General features: G+C 38.2%; 1 protein-coding gene across 15 annotated transcripts in view; it reads left to right on the forward strand.

Annotated features, from left to right (window-relative positions):
- MAGI2 (membrane associated guanylate kinase, WW and PDZ domain containing 2) overlaps positions 1–23,142 on the forward strand; it is a 726,830-nt gene that overhangs the window by 474,811 nt on the left and 228,877 nt on the right. For all 15 annotated transcript variants that reach the window (NM_001396254.1, XM_040685423.2, XM_040685432.2 and 12 more), the window contains 2 exons: positions 5,072–5,285; positions 17,602–17,681. In NM_001396254.1, coding sequence (NP_001383183.1) covers positions 5,072–5,285; positions 17,602–17,681 — 294 coding nt within the window. The remainder of the gene's footprint in view (positions 1–5,071; positions 5,286–17,601; positions 17,682–23,142) is intronic.

Consider the following 23,142-nt stretch of genomic DNA (forward strand, 5'->3'; position numbering starts at 1 on the left):
AGAGCCATAAGACTTTTAAAAATATGTAAATTGGTATCCATTAAAAGAGGGTAGATTTAGATTAGATGTTAGGAAGAAATTTTTCCCTAAAAGGGTGATGAGGCAATGGAACAGACTGCCCAAAGAAGCAGGATCCCTGGAGGTGTCCAAGGCCAAGTAGGATGGGGATTTGATGAACCTGATATAGAATGGGAGATGTCCCTGTCCATGGCATTAATGACTGGAACTCAATGATCTTTAAGGTCCCACCAACAAAGATGTTAAGCAGTACCAATCCGTATACCACCAATTCTTGAACCCACTTATCACAAGTCTCCAGCTTGACATTAAGCAGTAGACTGCAACTCTCAAAGTAGGGCCATTCAACCAATTCCTTATCCTACAAGTGGTCCATCCATCAAATCTATGTCCTCCAATTTAGAAAAAAGAATGCCATGCAGGACAGTGCTTTGTACAGGTCCAGACAGATCTTCTAATGTTTTAACTCTGTCTTGCATGATTTGCCATTAATGAAGCCATGCTGGCTGTCAGCAATTGCCTCTTTGTTGTCCTTGTGTCTTAGTACAGCTTCCAGGAAGATCTACTTCATGGTCTTGCTGGGCACAGAGGTGAGACTGACAGGACTCTAGTTTCCCAGGTCTCTTTTTTTCTTTACCTTTTTAAAAATGGGAGTTATGTTTCCCCTTTTCCAGTCAGTGGCAGTCTCCAGATTGTCATGACTTCTCAAGTATGATGGATAGTGGCTTAGCAATTTCATCTATCAGTACCCTCAGGACCCTCAGGTTCATCTCATCACATCATATGGACTTGTGCACCTTCAGGTTCAACAAATGGCCAAAATATTCTGTAAGAGCTGTATGGAGAATATATCATCTCATCCAGTAAAATTTTTCGCTGCTGATATTTGAAGTACTACAGAGATGGACTTAGAGTATTTAATATTATGAAGTTAAGCGTCCCTTCCAACCCAAACCATTCTATGATTCTATGATTTTTTTTCCCCAGTGTTTCTTGTTTTCTACACATGGAATAATTTGCTGGTGCTTTGCTGGTGCCTATTCTGCCACTTCACAGAACACTCACTGAGATACTGTGCTAAATTCTTTTATAGAAATCTGGGACATGTAATCTGTTTTGTAGACAGTAGGCGATTTCACTTGATGAAAAGTCAACTGTATTTTTCAGTGACAAAAGTATTTCTGGACGTGTTAGGATTTGTATTTGTATCAGATGTTATCTGATGATAGATATTTGTGCTCATAGCATATTACCATACTATTTCAAGCTTTATTTGTACATTTAAGGCACTACCAATTTTTAACCAGAACTCCTGTTTTGTTTTATCAAATAAAATGTTATGTAAGAACATATATCAACAGGAGAAAGAAAAAAAAAACAAACAGCAAGGTGAATATGTACCCTTTCTGTAATATATGAAGGATAGGATAGGTATAGAGAAAGAGAAAATACCACTGTAATGCTACATTCCAGATAATCAGCAACTAGAACATCCATTGTGTAAAACTAAATGTTATTAAATGACATTAAGCAATTCTTCTTTAATTGCTTGGGCTTTATGCACAAGATGGTTTTTTTCTTTATTACTAAAACAAACTATTAAAAATAATGATCCAAGAATTAATAAGTCATGAGATTGGCTTAACCATAATTATATTTTTAATTGTTAAATAAACATTAGGTTCCTCTTTTTCCACTTTGTTTTGATAGCAATCTCTGAGACAGGCTGAAAATATTTCTTGTAATCCTCAAGGTTTAATTTTCACATTTTTTTTTTCTGTCAGCTTGCTAATATAGCTATAAAAAACTAAGAATCTGACCTCATCAGACCTGTAGAAAATAAAATCCTGAGAACGAACACATTACAGATGTCGTGCTAAAATCCTAGGACATAGCAATGTCACCATGCCTGTCAGACCAATGGACTGGCCATTGTTATGTACAGTGTACCCATGCACCAAGTTTATTTTTTCTACTGTCGTCATATGTGCTATCTGACTTTATATCTTGACCTCATTTAGTCTGTGCAGCAGTATTCCCACAGTAGAAATGTGCTCAGGACTTGTGTAGAAAACAACTCACAGTGCTCTCAATGATGCTTAAAACAGATGAAGATTCACTTCTACTTTATAGAGATGAATTTGTCAGCAATTACATCATCCTTTTCTCAGTGCATGTAGAGACTATTTATCCTTCATAATACCAAAGTACCTTCCATATCCACCAGTTTTTCCCTTCAAAATTAAAAAAATAAAATAAAAAAGATCTCCATCTTTCCATGCTTCTGATAATTTTTGTCGCTTTCCTCTGACGTCTTCCTTGACATTAAATTCTTGAAAATGAGTTCTGTGCTTCTGCTGAAAACCTACTGTAGCTGATAATGGAAGGATCTATATTGCATATTCTCAGTCTTCCTATCTATTATGATGCTTGCTTTTCTTTTGGAATAGTATTATTATTGACAGAGCATAACGCATAGATGTCCCTCACACATCTCTATACTTCTGCTGTATTTTTGTTCGGAATCTATTTCTAGACATTTGCTCCCCATCTTCATTTTTACAGCTGATTGTGGCATTTTGCAACAGACTTTGGAAAGCCAAAGAAGGGGAAGTTTGTGAGTGGCAGATATCAAGAGGTGACTGCATTCCCCTGAGATCCTACTGCACTGCTGTGGGATTCAGCTAAGCAAAACTTGCACTTGTGCCTCTTACTAATTCATTTGTTCCCACAGACAGATTCACATTTCCCAACAGCATAAAATAATAGTAACAAGTACTTTAAATACAAGCATTTAGTCTTTTTAGTCTTTTTTAGTCTTTTTTTTTTTTTTTTTTTTTTTAAGATAATGAAAGCTATGTCTACCATTTCTCTGTGAGGAGCAACATCTGGTACTCTGTCAAAAAATAAAAAAATAAAAAAAGAGTTTGGCACAATTCCTTCATGCTACATCTTGACAATTATTCACCACCTTTGAAGAGCTTATGTGTAGGTGGTTTGACTGCTGGTCCCAATGTCCTTCTAGGAATTAAAAATAGATAGACATGAAATTTTTAGGTTGGATATCAGGAAAAACTTCTTTACTGAAAGGGTTGTTAAGCACTTGAAGAGGCTCCCCAGCAGGACAGTTGAGTCACCACCCCTGAATGTGTTTAAAAACCGTTTGAATGTGATGCTCAGGGACATGATCTAGTGGAGGGTTGTTAGAGTTAGGGTAGTTGTTGTGGTTGGACTCGATAATCTTTAAGGTCTTTTCCAACCTGAGCAATTCTATGATTCTATGATTCTATGATTACAGTTTCATTAGTTGTGTTTTTTCTTTTTACAAAATGGCTTAATTGTTTTGGAGGGAGATTAGGTGTTCAGAAGTTAAGAATATAAAACTATCTAGAAACCTAAAATATAGGTATTTTATTGAAACCAAGACTTTGTCCTTCTGAAGTTTCTTGTCTCTGTAGAATCTCAAAAGGTGTATTCACTAGTCATGAATCTGTTTCGTTGGTTCCTGAAGTAGCCTGAGTTTCATTTCATCAGGCTCTGCCAATTGCAAATGGCTGCTTCATCTAAATTATACCTGACCCGTTCTCTGCCCATTCTAATCTGAGTTTTTAGCCCTACTGCTGACGTTAATTATGTTAGTCATTTAATCATAGGTAATCTTTTTGCAGTAGTGACTGAGGCAAAATGAGCACTAACTGCCTTGTGGTTTTATATTTGTCATATGTTATTAGCTTTCCTTCCCACATAGTGGAATGAATCTGCTTTTAGTCTTCATATTATTAATGTACTTACAGAAAGTTTTCTTGTTACTTTTCATGTCCCTGGCCATATCCCATTTTCTAGGCTGCTTGCTCTATTTTACTGTTACATGCCTGCTATTTTTTTTCAAGTGTTCATGCTGAACAATTTCATTTTCTCTTTAGCCTTTTGTACAATTTTGTGATAGTGAGCAATTGGTGAGCATTGTTCATCTCCTTTGTCTCGACCCTAGCATTTTTTCATTGCATTTCCTTCCCTTTGTGTTGCTGAGGAGGTGAGGTGAGAGAGTGCCTCTGTGGTCACCTATGAGCCAGCCCACTCATCTCAATATGTACAGTCATTTCAGCCAATTGAATCACAGACACTGGAGATTCAGCCAATACATTCAAATTGTGAACTTACTTTAGTTGTAGTTCATTTGGTCAAATATAGGGGTCTTTTCTGCTTCAGTGTGATCAAGCTCCACTTAAGTGCAGCAGAAAACAAGGATCCAGGGTCCAAGGATGAGAGCTTTTCTGGTCCATTGAGGCAACAGGTTCCCATCCCATTTTGGGGGGGAAATGATAGGTAGATAGACCAAATGATACAAACACATGCCTAGTAGACCAGTCGGCCAAGTGTATTCACCCCCAAGGATGAGGGAATCGCTTTAGTAGGACAAGTTCTCTCAAGTATCCTTTCTTGGAGTTAGCAGTAGTCAGATAAATAAAGTAATATCAGTAAAGAGTGAAAGACCGAGCACTGAAAAAAGGTTAGGAAAGGAAGGCTTCTTCCTCAATATGTTCTGGGTCACGATGACACAGAATTACATTGGGTATAGGAGGCATTTGTCATTGTGGAAAATTAAGCCTCCCATAGATTATATTGAAATCACAACCACTTTATATATGGCTTAGATATAGCTATGAATTCATGAATGTCATATTGTTTTCTTTACCTATGGATATGAGTGTATTTACTTTTTTAATTGAAAATGATCTGTTTTCTGCAGTAAAACAGGGCTCAGTGTTAACTTCTGAAGGAAGGACTCCTGGGACAAAACAAGCCAGAACTCTCTGGCTCATTTCTTAGCTTTTTATTAGTTTCTTGTTTCAGTTTGCTTTTATTGCTTTACTTTCTTTTATTGTGTTCCAGATAAAAATGCATCATTAGAGGGACTGTTGTGTAAATCCAACAATTTTTTTCTCTTTTTTTAAAGACTTACAGTTCATAGAATGTTTGTTTGACTTGCACCCAGTATATCATCCATCGTTAATTTAAATAGCCAAAAACTTTAATTCTTCTTCTCTTGTAGAATCAAGTGAACATGAGGACAAGAGCACAGGTGTCTCAGGTGAAGTATCTTCTACCCAACCATGCCCTGCCCCAGGATATACTCAGCCTGAAGAAGCAAAGGAGGATATGGATGTAACAAAACAGACAAAGCCTGAAGAGAATGATGACTTGGGCCCATTGCCTGATAACTGGGAAATGGCTTATACAGAAAAAGGGGAAGTCTACTTTATTGAGTGAGTGTTATTTCTTTTCTTTCTAGTAGATATATTGTATTTAACTGGGTGGTGAGATGGTTTGTATGGTTGAGTGAAGCACTGCTCTACTCTAGAACTCCACTGATGTTCTGGCTCTCCAGGCTTCCAAGAGCTAGTGACAATTCCTACAATACTGATTTACATTGAAGCAAACTGTTGCTGTTTTTTTAATAGGTTATTTTGATAATAGTAAGTAGAGCCATTGTGCCTTCTTTTCAAAGCAAAGCTTTTCTGCTGTGAGTTGTGCTGTCACTGGAGTCTTCCTTCTGTGGACAAAGGGGGATAGGGTTGAGTTTTGCCAATTTAAGGGAAGAAAGATAGGAAAGCTAAAATCTACCCAGTGAGTTGTAGATGGAGGCCATGATATATTTAGAAATAATGAAAGGGATAAATGGACAATGAGGAAGATTAATATAGAACATGTTGAAACATTTTCCTGGTATGGTATACGTACCTATTGCTACTGTTGTTAATTAGCCAACTCACTGAATGAATGGATATGAAAGTTCCTTCTTTGCTAAGTGCAGTCATTAATACACATTATCAGAATAAAAATAGAGCAAATGAGTGAGTTCATATTATCTCATGTTTCACAAAGAAGTGAAAGGAAAAGCCAATGCAGTCATCTGCACAACACTACTTAAAGAGGAAGCAGTAGCATTTATGTTTGCTTTAAGGAACTGCCTCAAACAATTTGGTGTGTTAGCCATTATTCTGATTACTAGTAGGTAAAAATAACATTTAGCTATGTCACTTTTATTTTAAGTCCCTTATTTCATGTAAGATTTTATGACAATCACATGAAGCGTAAACAGATGATAAGAATAAAGTTTGTGTACATTAGTTTTTCATAAACACTGACATGACCAACTATAGCTTCTGGCAAATGTAAGGCTGAAAAGAGCAGTTACTGTTAAAACATAAGTGTCTTTGCTGAAAAGGGCAAAAATGTGCTTATTCTAGAAAAAGAGTAAATATAGTAACTTTGCCCGAGCAAGCAGAGAAGAACTAGGATGACTTCAGGGTAAGCTTAAACCTTTGTTTCTTTCTTACCTCACTACCATATAAAATTTTTCTGTATATATTGAATGCTCTGATAGAGAACAGTGAGCAGACTGAAGTATATGGTACTTTTGTTTTACTTGATGTAACAAAAACCTGTTATGTTTGAGAGATGAGGTTTGGGGTGCAATCACTAACACACCCAGCTGTGAAAGTGGCAAATATTAAAGCAGGCAGTTTAATAGAAAATAAATAAGTAGTTTCTAAAAAATGCAGTGAATGAAAATAACCCCACCACTCTATGCAGCAGCCGTTCCACTCCTCATATTCCTTTGATGTTACAGTTTACTTCCTATCCTGGAAAAGCTCTGGTTTACATTACTATGCTGACAGTGCACATCATTCACTTCCACTAAATGAACGTTATGTAAAATAAACAAATCAATCAGAGATACAGTCTGGATAGAAAGACTGTTACAAGGGCTCTTTACTGTTGGAATTGTATTCTTGAATAATGTTATTGCAAAAAAATGTGCTATTTCACTTCTGTAAAACTACTAAATTGTTTACTAGAATCCCAGTAAAGTAACAGTTATTTGATCATCTGGGTTTTCACATTGCACAGTCTTCACAGGGTTAAGTTGGAGTGTAATGCCGTGGGGATGCTGTTAAATTGCCTCTTTGTTTAGAAGTCACTTTGGTTAATGGCATAAAGAGACTCCATTTGCTTTCTCAAAAAAAACGGAAAGATAAAAAGACAACAAAAACCTATTTGTCTAACATCTCCCCGAACAGTAGTAAAGATTATTAAATAATAGATGAAAACCAAACATTTTTAAAGTGTACATCATGATGGGTGTAAAAAAGTCATACTAGGCAGCATCTTTTATTACTTTATTTGAGGTTCTTGTGAATTGTGGCTTTGAACCCCAAGGACTTCAAGCCGTAAGCTATCTCAAGTTTCAGATTGTCACAGGTATACTCAGAGGTCTTAAATTGAATGACAGCAACTTCATTCATTCACTTCAAACTAATGTCTAAAATTTGCATCTGATTTCATTTATCAGCACTCCCATCAGAAGTAACGTGGCAGATTTACAGTGAGAGGGAGTGTCTTCAGGAGAAGAAAGATAACTGTAGGCGGTATTATTTATTTGTTAATCATTAATGGCCCAGTTAGCATTTTGTAAAGCACACTGGAAGGAATTTCCTCTGCCTTAAGCTCTAAAAAGAAAAAAATATCAGACACCAGATTAACTGGATAATACAGAGGATGTTGCATTTTAGAGTATGACTCAGTTTGTTTCTTCATTTCTTTCCCTTTTTATGACATAGGTGCATGACCCTATGTTTACCTTTATTAGCATTCACAGACAGAACAGGAAGAGCATCCCTGCCTACTGCATAATACTTACCACTGTTTTTCAGGAAGAGCTACTTAAGTACATTGCTTGGGTTGCTTCCAGCCTCCCTTACATATGGAATCAGATTTTTAAATACAGGCACATACCACACAAATAGGAGTTCACCTCCAACGTTTACTTTCATTTAGAACGTATGCTAATGAAAACATGCAATAATTAAAACACTGTATATAAATTAGAATATCACCAAAAAAGAATCCAGTTCTAATCCTTCTTTCCTACTTTAAATAGAGATGACGACTGTGACTTATTTTGGTGCAGTTTAAATTGTAGCTGTCACTGATTTTTAGTTTTTTCCCTCTTCCGGGGTTAAGAAAAGGCTGAAATTCCCCATAGCCTTCAGACTTCACCTTGCCAACAGCTCTAAAACCACGTACTAGAGAGAGGAGCCTTGTATTGTCCTTGCAAAGTCAGCAGACACTGGCTCTGATGGATCTCAGGCTTTCGATGTTTGCTGTGTTGTCCCAGTGCAGTGTTGAAGGGAATGTAAAAGTATCTTGGTGCATCTACTGTAATGGGCAGCTAGCCTTAAATCCAGCACTCAGTCAACTCTCATACCCCATCATTTCCACCATTACATCATAGACCATCCTATAGAAATGGTCTGTCATGGTTTCTATGATACTTATTTCTAAAAGGCAGAATTGATTTTGCCTCTCTCTGCAGCCCTCTCCACCTAGGGAGCAGAACTCTCTGGAAGGGTTGCAGGGTGCAAGAAATTAAGCCAGGAAGAGCTACCTGTCGTCAAGCAGAGCTATAGCTAAGCCTTAATGAATAGTCTCAAGGACATTGCATAACCCATAACAGAATCAATTTAACTTACTCTGTTCAAAGCACTTCTTTGCTAATATAACATTACTGGTTGTTTTGTTAGTGGAGAAAAGTCTGGAATAATCTTAAACCTCTGTAATACATCTATAAGGGATCATCTTTGAACTGTGGTGATCATTTTTAGGAGAATTTGGACATGTGAGGTTTAACAAAACATTTTCCAGTACATTTCACAGATATGAAGTCTTTTCCTCCATTGACACCTCCTTTCCTGATCTTACAGTCAGCATTGCTTTTGGACCCACTGCAGTACCTTTTTTACTTAGAAGTACTTTTCATGAGAGCATCATAAAAGACTACAAAACAGCCATAAAATAGGTCTCTACCAAGGACTCTCCTCTTCTCAGTAAAAAACAGCCATTAATGTTTTGAATATAGCTGCTGCTATTTCAGGTATTACCTGAAGAGATGTATAGCTACAGACTAGAAAAGTAAAAACTTGACCCAGTTTGTTTCTAAGAATATTGCGGCTGACTTCAATGGGATCAGTATTTCTAATTTTTAAGGTAGGAAAGTCTTTTGATGGCAGGAATAGCATGTTTATCCTAGCATCTTGCTTACCTGAAGAATAATTGTTTACTCAACTCTTCCTGCTTGCTCATCAGTTCACCATCAAAAAGCAAAGTATATTAGTTAAACGTAGCCACATCGTTGAATTTGATCACCTTTATCTTTCATAATAGAATATGCTAAAAGTACTGAGATGTAAGTACACCCTTCTATCAGCTCAGGATTACTTCCATATCCTGCAGCAACTGTCCAATCTCTTAGGAGCTAACTTAGGTCTTTTGCAACTGTGTTACATCATCAGTGTATCAGTTTGTAATATTGAGATTTGCCATGTCTTGGTTTTGTGGTTATGTCAGCAACTGTAATTAACGGGCATTTCAGATGACCTTCCAAGGACTTTTTCTACATGCTGTTTCAATGTGCACTTCTGACAGGATTCCTCTTCTTCAAGAGACAAGTATCAGTATGGCTTTATCAACTAGGTGATTCCTAATCATCAGCTTCCTGTGAATTTGATCACAGATGTCCATGATGCTTTTTCCATCTCTACACATGTTGAATCTGTCTGTTTCAGTTAGGCATAACAACTGTCACATCTCCCAGTCTTTGTCTTTCAGCATGACACACAGTGGGACTGGCACCAGGCAAGATAACTTGCAGTTTCTTTCTCCAGCAACCAGTTCCTTGCCTTGTGACGAATTACTTTGGAGTGAGGGACTGGAACTGCAGAAAGGGTGAGGGAACTGGGCTTGTTTAGCTTGGAGAAGAGAAGGCTCCATGTAGACCTCATTGTGGCCTTCCAGTGCTTGAAGGGAGTTTATAAACAGGAGGAGAAATGGCTGTTTACGAGGGTGGATTGTGACAGGACAAGGGAGAATGGTTTTAAACTGAGACAGGGGAGGTTTAGGTTGGATATTAGGAGGAAGTTTTTCACACAGAGGGTGGTGACACACTGGAACAGGTTGCCCAAGGAGGCTGTGGATGCCCCATCCCTGGAGGCACTCAAGGCCAGGCTGGATGTGGCTCTGGGCAGCCTGGTCTGGTGGTTGGTGACCCTGCACATAGCAGGGGGTTTGAAACTAGATGATCATTGTGGTCCTTTTCAACCCAGACCATTCTACGATTCTGTGATTTTTTAATTCTCTTATATTTTGACGTTCAAAAGACATACTTAATGTGTACCATTGCTAAATCTTCCTTTACTCTCAACTGCTTTTTAATCTATGCTGACATCCAGGCCAAACTGCCAGCTCAACTCCTGTTGTCTTTCCTCACTCTCTAATTTCTTGTCTTTTCCCCAAATGTCTCTGGTGCTCTGCAGAGTTCCTCTTTTTACACCATTCTTCTGACATCTGTAGTGGTATTATATTCTTTCACCTTCTTTCCTTTAAATGAACTAGTGGACTTCATTCACCTAGCTTGCTTTGCAGCATTAGATATCTAGTACAAACCACTTACCAAGACTCTTCTTGTGGTCAGTGATGAGAGGTAATTATCTCCAGAGGCTGATTCATCCTGCAAAGGATGAAATCCTTTTATCCAAACATAGGTGCTTTTATTAGTAAAAATCCCCTAGGATATTCAAGGGTACAAGTGCAGAAGCATGTCAGTGTTTGTCAGGAGTACACTTTTGAAGAAAGTGTGTTTGTCTCCCTCACTGTGATTTGGTTCACGTCAGAGTATGATTACTAAAATATTTTCAGATAAAACTAAAAATAAAGTTATCTCTAGGAGTACAAATAATTGGCTCCAAACCCTGACAGGGATTCAGTCCATGGCACCAGATTAGAGCTAAAATCCATTTGGATTCTTTATGAACTAAATCATATCTGCATCTGCTTTAGTAATATCAGCAGACTGCAGAGTGAAACACTTGGTGCTCATGGCCCAGCATCTGCATTCACTGTCTCTTTCCAGGTGCCCTTCCCTGCAGTCCTGTGAATGGCTGAAGTGCACTAGGTGAGCTCTTGCTCAAATGAAAGAAGTTTACAATTCTAAGGATGCTCAGTGGGTAAATTAAAATATTCACTTGAATCCTGATCTGAGTAAAAGCACTACTGTAAAAGTATAGTAATAGCCCAAGTTATATACATGGACCTAGCAGACAGGATACAAACCCAATATAACAATGCCATTACAGAATGGCAGCTGGAGACCACTTGAAAGACACCACAGATACAAACATGGTATTAAGAGCATATGTTTAGGTCCCTAATCCTACCCTAAAACAAGTAAGATAAATTATTCTGTAGAGATACCTCTCCTTTGAGTAGAGAAGAACACTACAAAGTTAGCCGTATAATTTCTAGATATCAGTCACATGAAATGAAATCCATTCTTGGTCACAATTTAGCTGCCTGAGTCAAAGAGAGTGCTTTAAACAGTAGAAATGACCGTAGGAGACCTTAGGCAGTTGTGTATTCATTCAAAAATCTTACATATGCATCTTCTGCTCCTACAAATGCCTAGAGGCGCCACCACTGTATTTGGTACAAGTACATAAGTGCTTACCGCTGGCCAAGGCCATCTGGGATGCACAGAATGGGCATCCTCAAACTTGTATCTCTTAAGGACCTCATATTCCAGACACACCTAGTACAAACCAACAGTGTGAAGTGCAACACAAAGTGCAGTCATAGCTACTCTCATTCTCACCATAGCCAGAAGTGGAGTCTGTTCTACATCTCACCTTACATGTATGCAAGAATTTGAGAAGTAGCCTACAAAGGATGAATTGCAAAACTGTAATTTTACTGCTCAGTTTTTTTGTCACTGTCCCCCTACATGTGAACTGCTTGAAAATCAGTTTCTCCAAAGCTCTGCAGGTAGTCAAATCTTAGGTATACAAACAGGGGAAAGGAGTAAGCATTTTAATACAAAAGTCAGGTGGCCTATAGTGTACTTGGTTTCTTTCTGTCTCTCATACTCTTCTTTGCTCAAGCTGTTCTATTGAGGAGCATCTTGAATGTTATGCATTCACAATAAAAACCCAAACAAACCCATATGTGCTGTCCCCGAATACACTGAAGCAGCACATTGGTAAATACCCATTCTGAAATGCCTTTCACAATAACGTGCAAATTACATACCTTACGAGAGTCACAATTTAGAATAGGTTTGCAGTGTTTTCAAAAGACATTAAAGCTATTACTGTCAGTAAGTGGTTTCTGTATTCCCTTCAGAAATGTTTCAAGAGGTTTTCTGAGGGCTTTGTTACCATAAGAAACTTCATCTGTCAAAGTGCTTTAAACTGGCAGATTGCTAACACCAATCTATCATATTAAAAATCTTAAGTAAAATAATATACTTCATGACAAATAATAGTAAGTTAATACATTGTTAAGCAAGAAATGCCACACTCCAAGTGTTGTTTTTTTTTAATACATTAAAGTATGGACAAGTATCCACTGAATTTCCAATACAGACAAATATCCACTGAATTTCCATAGTCTTTGGTGCTGGCACCAAGCTCCAGTGATAATGGGAGACTGGTTTATGAACAAGCTGCAAAGTACTGAAAGCAGAGTTACAAAGAGAAGAACGGGAGGTTGAGTCAGAGTTTCTGGGAAGTATTCTGAGCTTCTTTCATTCCATTTAAACCAGCTGAAAAATGTTTTGTTTTGTTTTTTTTCATATAAGTTTATATTTTATTCTAATTGATACTGTAGGACACTGACTGCAATAAGTTATTTCTGCCAAGCGTAAGTGCTTGGTAAAGAGGATTTGAGTTAACTTTCAATAATCAGTATGTTGACTTTTGGCTAGCATTGTCATCATTCCTGGTGGAGTTTATTTTGACATTATTTCTCAACACTGCAATAAACCTTGAGTCTAAAATTGTTTATATTTCGTATAGCAGTTAATAAATCAGACTGAATTTACAAATGTTCTGCTATTCTCGTGCTCCAACTCTATGAGGCAGAACCAAAGAAATTTTTCATTCACTGCTTTTGAGATTTCCAGAATTAGGAGGTTGCTGCTGATTTTAAGACATTCTGAGGCATACCTGGCTTGTTTGCCAGCAACCATGTATTAGTTCAGTCATCCTAGCTATTTATCAATATTGTGGAAACTGTGTAACTGCCTTTATAAATCTGCCCATTAATTATGAGGTATGGTTATTGCTGAGTAATGAAACAGTGGCCAGCGGAAAATGCTGGTGAAGCCACAGCTGTTTTTCTCACAGGATGCTTTTGTTGCATCACTTCATGCTCATTCAGCCAGTGACAACTGCTCTGACTGTTTGTGCATTTGTTCCACAACTGTCTCTGTTATTCATCCAGAGCTCATTCATAACTAATCTGCAAATCCTCATTCCCTTCTCCTTATGGTCTGTCTGTAGAACTCCTCAAAGTGCACACATGGTTAGATATAGTGGTGAGGCAGGACAGCTTCTCCTGTGTGCATTTTACAGGATTTTTAGTGCTTAAGAAACATTAAAATGTTCACAGCTTTTTGCAGAAGATATGTGTCAGAGTTAGTTTTGCCACTGATATTAATTTGACCATTTTACTGTTCCTTCTGTCTTCTTATCATTGTTAAAACTTTCCTACCAGGGCTTCTTTTAAATTAGGTTAAAAACTCTTTTGGAGCTAGATATTGTCTCCCTATAGTTTCTACAGATTCGAATCCATTGCAGAGCTGAATATGAAACAGGCAGAGTACTGGGACTCAGAGGAGCTGACATCTTCCATGAGTTGTCCCTGCAGCCTGCCATGGGATATTCAGACAGCCAGCACTAGCAAGCCCTTGTTCTTCCTCTCATTTTCAGTCTGTTCCATCTGTGTGGAGAACAAACTGCCACTTTTGTGTCTGTGCTGTTGGCTAAGCTCGGTTTTAGTCCTTTCTGGAAGACATATAACAGGAGGTTATAATAGAGAGAATCATTTGGATTGGAAGAGACCTCCTCAAAGGTAATCTAGTACAACCCCAATGCAATGAACAGGGACATCTACAGCTAGATCAGGTTGCTAGGAGCCTGGGCCAGTCTTACCTTGAATGTCTCCAAGGACAGGGCTTCGGATTAACCTGAACAACGGCATGGTGTATGGAAAGAGAAGTATCTTTCCAAAGCCCGCAACTCAAAAGCTGACATAAGGGAGATTGGAAGAGGACCCTGCTGTATATACACCTCCTCAATGGGAGAGAAGTAGACATACAGAGGCAACCACAGTGCTATAATGCAGGAGCACTTATTTTCTTCTTTTACAGAGAGGAGCATAGTGGTAGTCAAGTGTTTACTCACTGTAGGAGCGTAGGTGCGCTGGGTACCTGGTTGCTGAGGTGATCTGAACAATCACCTCTAAGGTGGTTTTGTAGAGATGTTAGAAGATGGAGTTCATAGAATCATAGAATAGAGTCATAGAATCATTAAGGTTGGAAAAGATCACTAAGATCATCCAGTCCAACCATCAGCACATCCCCATCATGCCCATTATGCCATGAGCCTCAGTGCCATATCTGCGCTCTGTGAAACACCTCCAAGGATGGTGACTCCACCTCCCTGGGCAGCCTGTCCCAATACCTCACCACTCCTTCTGAGAAGAAATTTTTCCTAACATCTAATCTGAACTTCCCTGGTGCAACTTAAGGCCGTTCCCTCTTGTCCTATTGTTAATTCTGCATTCTTTCAGATAGGATCAATCTTCAGAAAAGGAAAAGGAGTTTTACCACATGCTGGAGCACCCATCTGGAAGTACTTGAAGTTCCATTGCAAGTGATTCCATAAGTTTCTGTATGAATGATAGAGCAGGTGTGAAGCAAGGAAGCAAGCATAGAGATGGATAAGGAACAGAGGGGTGATTTTCAAAAGGTACTTTGGTCCTTCTGCTTGCTTTGGATAAAAGTTCTTGTGGATAATTTAAACTTTTGCTGAATGAGACAGAATATAGAAGAGGAGATTGAGTGTTGTAAGACCTCACCTAGATGAGATACCATCTTTACTCTCTGAAATGCTGCTACAGACTGAAGGATCATTCTCCTGCTGGAAAAAAAAAAATGTTGACTTTTTTATTTAGTTTTGGTTTTGCATGGAATGGGCACAGTGGACAAAACTGGAAGGGAGTAGTCCTCCTGGCTTTATGAAAGCCACATTTATGCTGCAGGGAAGCGTAGTTGTTTGCTTGTTATTGCTTTTGGTTTCAACAAAACCCTCAAAGGATGTAATTCAAGTAATTCACACATTTAAACAATAACGCTGAATTGGGCTTATTTTCAGCTTGGCACCTGTCTTTGCAGAAGCCTGGAAACTCACATCAGGCCTATTCTAGAAATGTCACAGGGATATTTTCAGGGCTGGTGAACTGGTCTGTTCTGCTCTCATGCAGTCTTACGAGGCAAACACCAGCCAGCCAGCTTACAACAGAGTTGGCCATTAGCACTGCTTCTGCCACTGGGTCCTTTGGTGGTTATGGACAATTGCTTGCTGTCTCTGTGACTCCATTTTCCCACCTTTAAAATAGGAGTGATGGTTTTTATTTCCTTTCTAAAGTGCTTTGAGATGCATTTTATATCACAGCAAAAATTCCTGAGTGTAGTCATATATTTTGCTCTTTCAGAGCTGTAGGAAACTATCTGTGAATCCCTGCAACCAGTGGGGGTCCCTGCAGTCATTCAGAATTGGTAGCTGGGAGTCAGTGGCTATTGCACAGACATGTCCATACTCCAGAGTTGCCACTGCAGCTTGTAGCGATAGCCCAAGCTAGAGCCTAGCGTTGGCACTGCTAACGAGGCACCCGTGGTAGCATGGAGCTCAGTGTGTGCTGCTGGCTGCACCCAAGGAGCTGAGAGCAGCCCACGCTGAGCTCCACACTGCTGCAACAGCGTCACTGCCGGTAGCTCCACTGGTTAATTTAAAGCTAGCTCAAGTATGTCTGCACAAGCTGCAGCTAGGCTGTGACTGCGGTATAAAAATACACCCTACAGGAGACCACAGGCAGCCAAATCTTCAGAGAAAGCGTCTTACTTGCATTTGAAATCAAGCACGGGCTGATGGCATTGTTTCAAATTTGCTTTACCTTTAGTTTGTTGTTCTTCATATTCTGCAGATGCAGCCATGCTCCTAAAGTAGGTGAAGATTTCATTTTTCCTCCTCACCTGTCACAAATGGTGTTTTAGACTAGCGTGTGCTTAAAATAGGAATTTAAATGCCTCAATTTTCATTTTGTTTGCCATTTTACCCATACATGATGCTCATCTCTCCCCCCCCCCCCCCCCCCCCTTTTTTTTTTTTCATCAAAAGTGTGTAGGAAGACTTAATATTGTGACAATAATGCTGAGCAGCAAGTACTATCACTGTTTTCAGAGATAGAGAAATCAAGGTAGAGAAAAAGTTACCTGCCAAGGCTTAAACAGTGAGATAAGGTGTGAGAAAGTGCTGGTACTATGTATTTATTTTTCCCTGGGGGAACCAGTGCTGTTTGGGTCACGTGGACTGTATCAGTCAGTAACTCACCAATTAACCATTGCATCCTAATCCATTTTTTGCCAGGTCCCCCTACACCTTATGCTAATGTTTATAAGAGAGGTCTTAAGTATACTTTACAGTGACATAGCAAATTAATAATAACCTAAATAATTCAGTACTATATAAATTGTATGGAACAAGCATCCTCCTAGGGCGTATCATATAAATAAAACATGGGTTAGAATGGACTATGAATGATGGTATTGTAAGAAAGGCATCTCAAAAGATAAAGGAGTAATGATCACATCCTTTTCTCCTTCCTTAACATACTTAAAAAAAAAAAAAAAAATTGGTTCCAAAATTCAAGTGCTTATGGTAAAGGTATACATTGAAAAAATCTTGGTTTAAGTCTCATTAGGTGTGTTAAGTGTCAATTCATTTGACAAAATAATCTCTTAGAAAACAGTTTGTATCAGTTCAGTGCTATTTCATGGCTGATTCCTCAAAGATCTATTCAGAGTATAGAAAGAAGCCACATGATTCATTCAGCTTGTGCATATCTATTTTATCTTGATAGAAGGATTATCTATGAAGAGATAAAGGTTTGTTAAACAAAGTATCATTAATCACTCTGTCCGGAAACGTAGTCTTTGCAGGAACATGCCGTAATTTGCATTACTTTCGCTGTGCCTTGCCAGTGCTGCTGGTGAGAAATAAGAAACCTGCATTTATGAAAAGGACAGGTTTAAGATGAAAATAATTCTATCCGAAAACTGTGAGAATGGTACAGAATCCTGCCGCCTGCACTCGTTCAACGGGAGAACACTGTATTTGTAATAAATTCCTTTTGCTCTGGATGAGTTCTGCATTTTCAATGAGGTTAACTTGGCAACATTCTAGTTGATTTTAATAAAAATAGCTGCTTTGAGGACAGGGAGCTGAGGTTGCCAAATTTACAGCTGCCTTGCACAATTACTCTTACACCTCCTTCAGGGCTACTTAGAACCAGTAAGCAAATTAAGTGTATCGATTGCAATTTTGTTGGACTAACCCTTTTTTCTTAAGGAATAAACTTGATTCCTTTCAGTATGTGTCTGCTCAGAGTGATCTCTTTTCTTTTCAGCCATAACACAAAGACAACATCATGGCTGGATCCACGACTTGCGAAAAAGGCTAAACCTCCAGAAGAGTGCAAAGAAAATGGTAGGTTATTAAGTTTTCGTTGCTGCTCAGAGGGGATTTGCCTTTGTGTGTGTGTCTCTCTCTCAGTTCTTACAAAAATCAGGCATTTGGGGGAATGATGAAAGGTGTTTAATTGCTGCTTTGGTTAGAAGCCATAAGTGATACCAGTTCTCAGTGTGCCATGTGTTTCTGCTTTTTATTCCCCTTTCTGATGCTATCCAAAGCTGAGGATCACAAGTGTGTTTTCTGCCTGTTGTGTGTGTGTGACTCCGGGACTGACCCTCTCCCTCATCTCCTACAGAGAACTTTGGTCTGCAGAACAGAATCCCTTTTCAGATTCTGAGCTTTTAATCTACAGGCGATTCAATGCGTAAGGGAAGCTAGCAGCACCGTGGGAATATGAATATTGTTTGATTTGTATTTAAAGGTACAGTGCTATGCTGTTTAGTAGCCAATTTAAACAAAATAGCGTCTGATAAAGCACCGTGTGGGAGGGAGGAAATAGATCTGTGTCTGTCCGAGTTTGTGACTGCATTTGGGGGTACTGCGTTGTTAAGGGTCTAAAATTTATCAGTGTAAATAGTATGGGGATGCTTAGAGGAGCTGCGGCTGATATGCAGGAGAGATGAGTGGTTTATCGACTAACTCAACGAGGGAGATGGAATACACATCTCCTCAAACTACTGCTTGTGCACTCAGTGTGATTTTTATTTTTGCTCTAGTAAAGTTTCAGGAATCAGGATCATTTCATACAGCCAAATTAAATATGCACGGTGACGGATCTTTTTCTGAGGAGTTTCATTTTATTGTTTGATACTTCAGTGTTAATTAAATGGGCCAGTTAAGAGGGAATGATTTCTAGAGAATGCTTCTTGTTTTGTTATTATGAGATATAGAGAATTCAATGCATGCATGCTATTTACATTAACTCAAAGCATTTTAGTATTTTAAATTGACTAATAGGCTTTCGTGTACTGCGTCTGATTTATTTTACATTTTCTAAAATGCATTACATTGTTTAATGTAGGTATTATTAATCGAAAGAAAACTCAGTGCAATCCTGGGCTGATAAAGGGTCACTGAAGAGTTGCTGGTTGTGTGAAATGTAGGGGCAATGATTTGGTATGGACTGCTCCGTTTTTGCAAACGGCTTCTTTTTGAAAGGCTGCTTTATTCTAAAAATCCCTTCCTTATTTCAGCAGTAATTCTGACGTTCTCTTCTGACATCAGAAATTACATGTATGAATGATTCCGTGATGCTTATTCCAGCACTTACAACACTGGTCCCTGGAGTAAATTCTGTACTGAAAAGAAGTGTTACTGAAACAAAACAAGGGCACAGGAGTTCTGTATTATAAATCTCTCGCATTACATCTATGAAGGAATGCTCACAGAAAAAGCAGGAGAAAAATCCAGCTATATCTGTGAAGTGACATACCACATTACTTGGAGTAAATGTGTGTTGCTTCTTCTTTTTCTTTCTCATAACTGTTAAATCGAGATCACAAAAAATACTGAAATATTAAAAAAAAAAAGCAGTTTTTGATATAATTTTAAATGAAGATCAACACAGTAAAGAAACAGCATTATCTTACAGTTATTTGACTACTAGATTATTGAATGAGGATAGTGTTCTGGGTCGTGCTGTGCTTCATAGTTACTCACCTCATTAATGCAAAGTACTTGAAGTGAAGCTTAGAAGAGTAGGAAGAGATCTTGTATTCTTATAGAGGTTGTTCTTGCAATGTCCCCTCTGTTCCCAAGGTTCTTCAGTTGCTCAGAAATTGCTGTTGTGGTTTTCTGGTGTTTTGTTGTTTTTTTATTTTTATTTTTTTTCATGTCCAATACCTGCAGAAAAAAAGTCTCTTAAAAATGCCTTAAAGTGACAGTACCTTGCTCTGAGGTCCACCACCACGGTGCTTGTTGTAGCACACAGGGGTGTGGAATTTTCAATTAGATTTAATGTCAGATCAAGGAGTAATTTCACACATTTCAGCTATGACTTGGTATATCTTTTTTTATGCCAAACATCTTTTCTGTTACATTTCATGATTTATTATGACACATTTTTAGTAAGAGATACAAAAATTTAGAACGTCCTGAGATAGGAAATGATACTTAATGTGCTGCTGTATCGCTATCTGCATAGCTTCTGTTTTTATCGACATTCCTCTTGCAACATTTGAAACTTATATCGATTCCCTGAGATATACTGTTATGTCCTTATCACCTATCAGATTCTGCCGTCAGGTTTTCATCTGAACAACCCAACTTTCATATTCTCTTTCTGTGCAAATCGTGCCAAATCCTTCTTCATTCTGCCACCAGCACACCATGTCCACCCCTGGCAAAGTCTGAGCAGAGTTTAATATTTGAGTCCTCCTGATGTTTTGGTCTAACAGTTCTAAAGGCCCCCTCTGCTCCAAGCATCTCCTCTCCTCCACTTTCAGCCCTAACTAACTGCCAAAAACTAACTCTCCATGTTCCCCAGCATTCCATACTTGGAAATCTCAGTGCTTGCTCACTCCTATTTGAAAGTCTGAACTCACCTTCCAGCACATCCCTCCTCTTGGAAGAAAATTTCGCATCTTTTCTGAGAGACTGACAAGCTCTACCAAGTTAAGCTTTCTTTGCCTTCACGCTGTGAACTCCTTCTGTTTTTCTTTAATGACAGACACTGGTCTTACCCCCTTTGTAGGTCAGGAGGTTTTAAGGGCTGATTTTTATTTCTGTCTCTGTCATGACCTTCTGTGTGAGTTTCAGCAAATTACTTTGACTTTTTCTCTGTCAGATCTACTCAGATGGTAGTTCTTTGAAGCAAGAACTGCCTCTTTCTTTCTGTTTGTATGGTGCTTGAGTTTCGTAACAGCAGGAAAGAGAAATGGCTGGCAATACAAACTGGAATCTTTTACACATTTCTGATATCTTTCAGAAAATCTTGACTTATTTTTTTTCTCTCCTGAAAACAAGAATTAAAAAATTGTATTTGTCTCATGGGAATACTTCTTTGAAATGTTTTCTAGTTTTTGTTTTTTTTTTTTTTTTCACGTGAAAAATCATAGAATCATAGAATGGTTGACCAATATTTGTCTGCAGGTAGACATTATAGTTGTGCCCACTGTAAGCTAGATTCCCTGGTTGCTACATATTACATAAAACTATAACGTATAGCAGACTCATCAGATGTGCATGATTACAGCTATATTATGTGAGTGGTCTACTACCAGAGTCTGTTCTCTGGGAGAGAATATTGAAAAGAAGTACAAGTCCCATCGTGCAATAAAATGTAGTCTAATATGGAAATGAGCCTAAATGACAGAACTATCTATTATTGTAGAAAGTTTAATTTTGATTGAGAAATCTAATAATTTAATTTATCAAATTCTTTTCAAATCCATTTTAGGAAAAATTCCATTCTGGAGAAAATTGGGGATTAAACATCTGTGGAAATTTCCTGAGATCTAAAAGTCACATTTCACTTAGTTCATTTCTAATCCACTCCAATCAGTAGTCTCCATCACTCTTACCCTTCTCTTTCTTTTTATGCCAACCTCCTTTTGCCTGTGTCACTTTCAAATACAAGTAGACTCAAAACTATAAATAAAGTTTTCCTTTCCCCTATTATTCATCTGTCATCTGCCTTTCCATCTACTCTACACCCACAGGCTTGACTGAAAAAGAGAGATGTTTATTTAGGTGAGTGGAGTTGCCTTTTGACTTCATTGACTGTGCATATCAGCTCTGTTTTAACAATGAAGGGGCACAGACATGTGGTTCATATGTAAATACCTAGTACTTTCAACCTCCATGTATCTCTACCTTGCCACTTCAGGGCATGTAGGACTTTTCCTTTTCACCCTAGCCAAAGAGTTTTCTCTCACTTCTTCATGTGGTACATGCAGTACCATGCAGATAGCCGTGAATTTAAGAACTGTCTTTTTTCATCTTCAAGACCAATGGCATCACATTGATCAATCATCTCTAAACATGTCAGATCCCAATCTCCCTTTCTCCAATTAGAAAAAAAAAAGAGAGAGAGAGAAAACTGACAATTTATTGCTATAACTGATTTTTTTAAATTCTTGATATATTTAGTATGCCAGAAAAGAAAACAAAACAAAATCAAAAACTTGAAGATGAATGTTAAATTCCAAATGATAAGGATGATCTCTGACTAGGCCATCTGTAATCTCAAGGCAGTAACTATCTTGCAAAAGCAAGAAGCTTTCACATGAGTACACAGGCCCACTTTTCCTTACTTTTTTCTAAGAATTTATGCAGTACAGTTTTAGATGGAAATATCTCATGTGAGACACAGGAGCACCTTTTTCACTTCATATTCAGTTTGTTAACCTCTTTAAAAGGTGTTAAGAATTAAGAAAAAAATTATTTTAACATCATTCTGTTTTATCAGCGCCTTAATGCTAAGAAATGGTTCTTACTCGAAATCTCACCATTTAACATATTGTCCCACTTCATATTGCTGGTGTAAGCTGCTGCCTCGCCATTTTTTGCATACCCCTGTACTAATACTAGGAATAGCTGAAATCCTGCAACTAGTCTACAGTTGACCATTTTGATTGTTTCCAGTAGGTGTTCTTCCTCTCTAAGCCATCTACCTCTGGTAGAAAGACAGATTTTCGGAGATAGAAGAAGGTTTATATGGGCAACTCTGACTCAGTTGTTATATCTCCACAAATGTAAACAGGAATACTAAACAAGTATTTTCTCAAATTTCACCAGACTTTGTTAAAATTAATAATTGTTGATATCATTGGGTTCTTTGATTGTTGTTGAAAAAAAAAACAAACAAACCCAAAATCTAGGACTTTCTCGCATTACTTACATTTAATACATCCCAAATTTCTTCTTAAGAAGTCAAACCACAAAACGAACATTCCTTTTTCTTATTCCTCAGGTTTCTTTTAGTATCTCTGCTGTGATTAAACTACAGAATGTCCATGTTTGCATACACCTCCTTCCTTTTAGCAAGTACAAGTGGCTCTGCAGTTAAATGTATGCATAACTACCAACATTACCACTCAGAGTAAATCACAAGCATAATAAGAAATTATTTGTCATTGTTTACCTGATTCTTCACCATCATGTTGTGAGATGTCATCTCTTTATATTTTCATTTTGTTGAGGCGCTTGAGTTCAGATGTGCTGGTTTTATGGGTGAAGCATTACTTCTTGATTCTTACATCTGTTTTCACTGGCACCCAAGATGTGAACTTTTGTCTTCTATGAATACTATTTGTGCATTCCAGTGCCCACTAGTGGCAGTGTGTAGTAGCTAAATACTCCTCTGCAGATAAGTCTTCATTTGGCTGAAGCCTTGCATTTGAAACCAAATTTCTGTTCTTTGGTACAAAGGAGTTGGGGCCTTTATGGTGAGTTGGGCTGCATCACCATCAGAGGTTTGCACATGAGACCTGTGCAAAACAGTACAGGTAGGGGGAGATGTGAAAGGAGAAGGAAA

Source organism: Gallus gallus, chromosome 1 (genome assembly GCF_016699485.2).
Source record: "Gallus gallus isolate bGalGal1 chromosome 1, bGalGal1.mat.broiler.GRCg7b, whole genome shotgun sequence".
Lineage (NCBI taxonomy): Eukaryota > Metazoa > Chordata > Aves > Galliformes > Phasianidae > Gallus > Gallus gallus.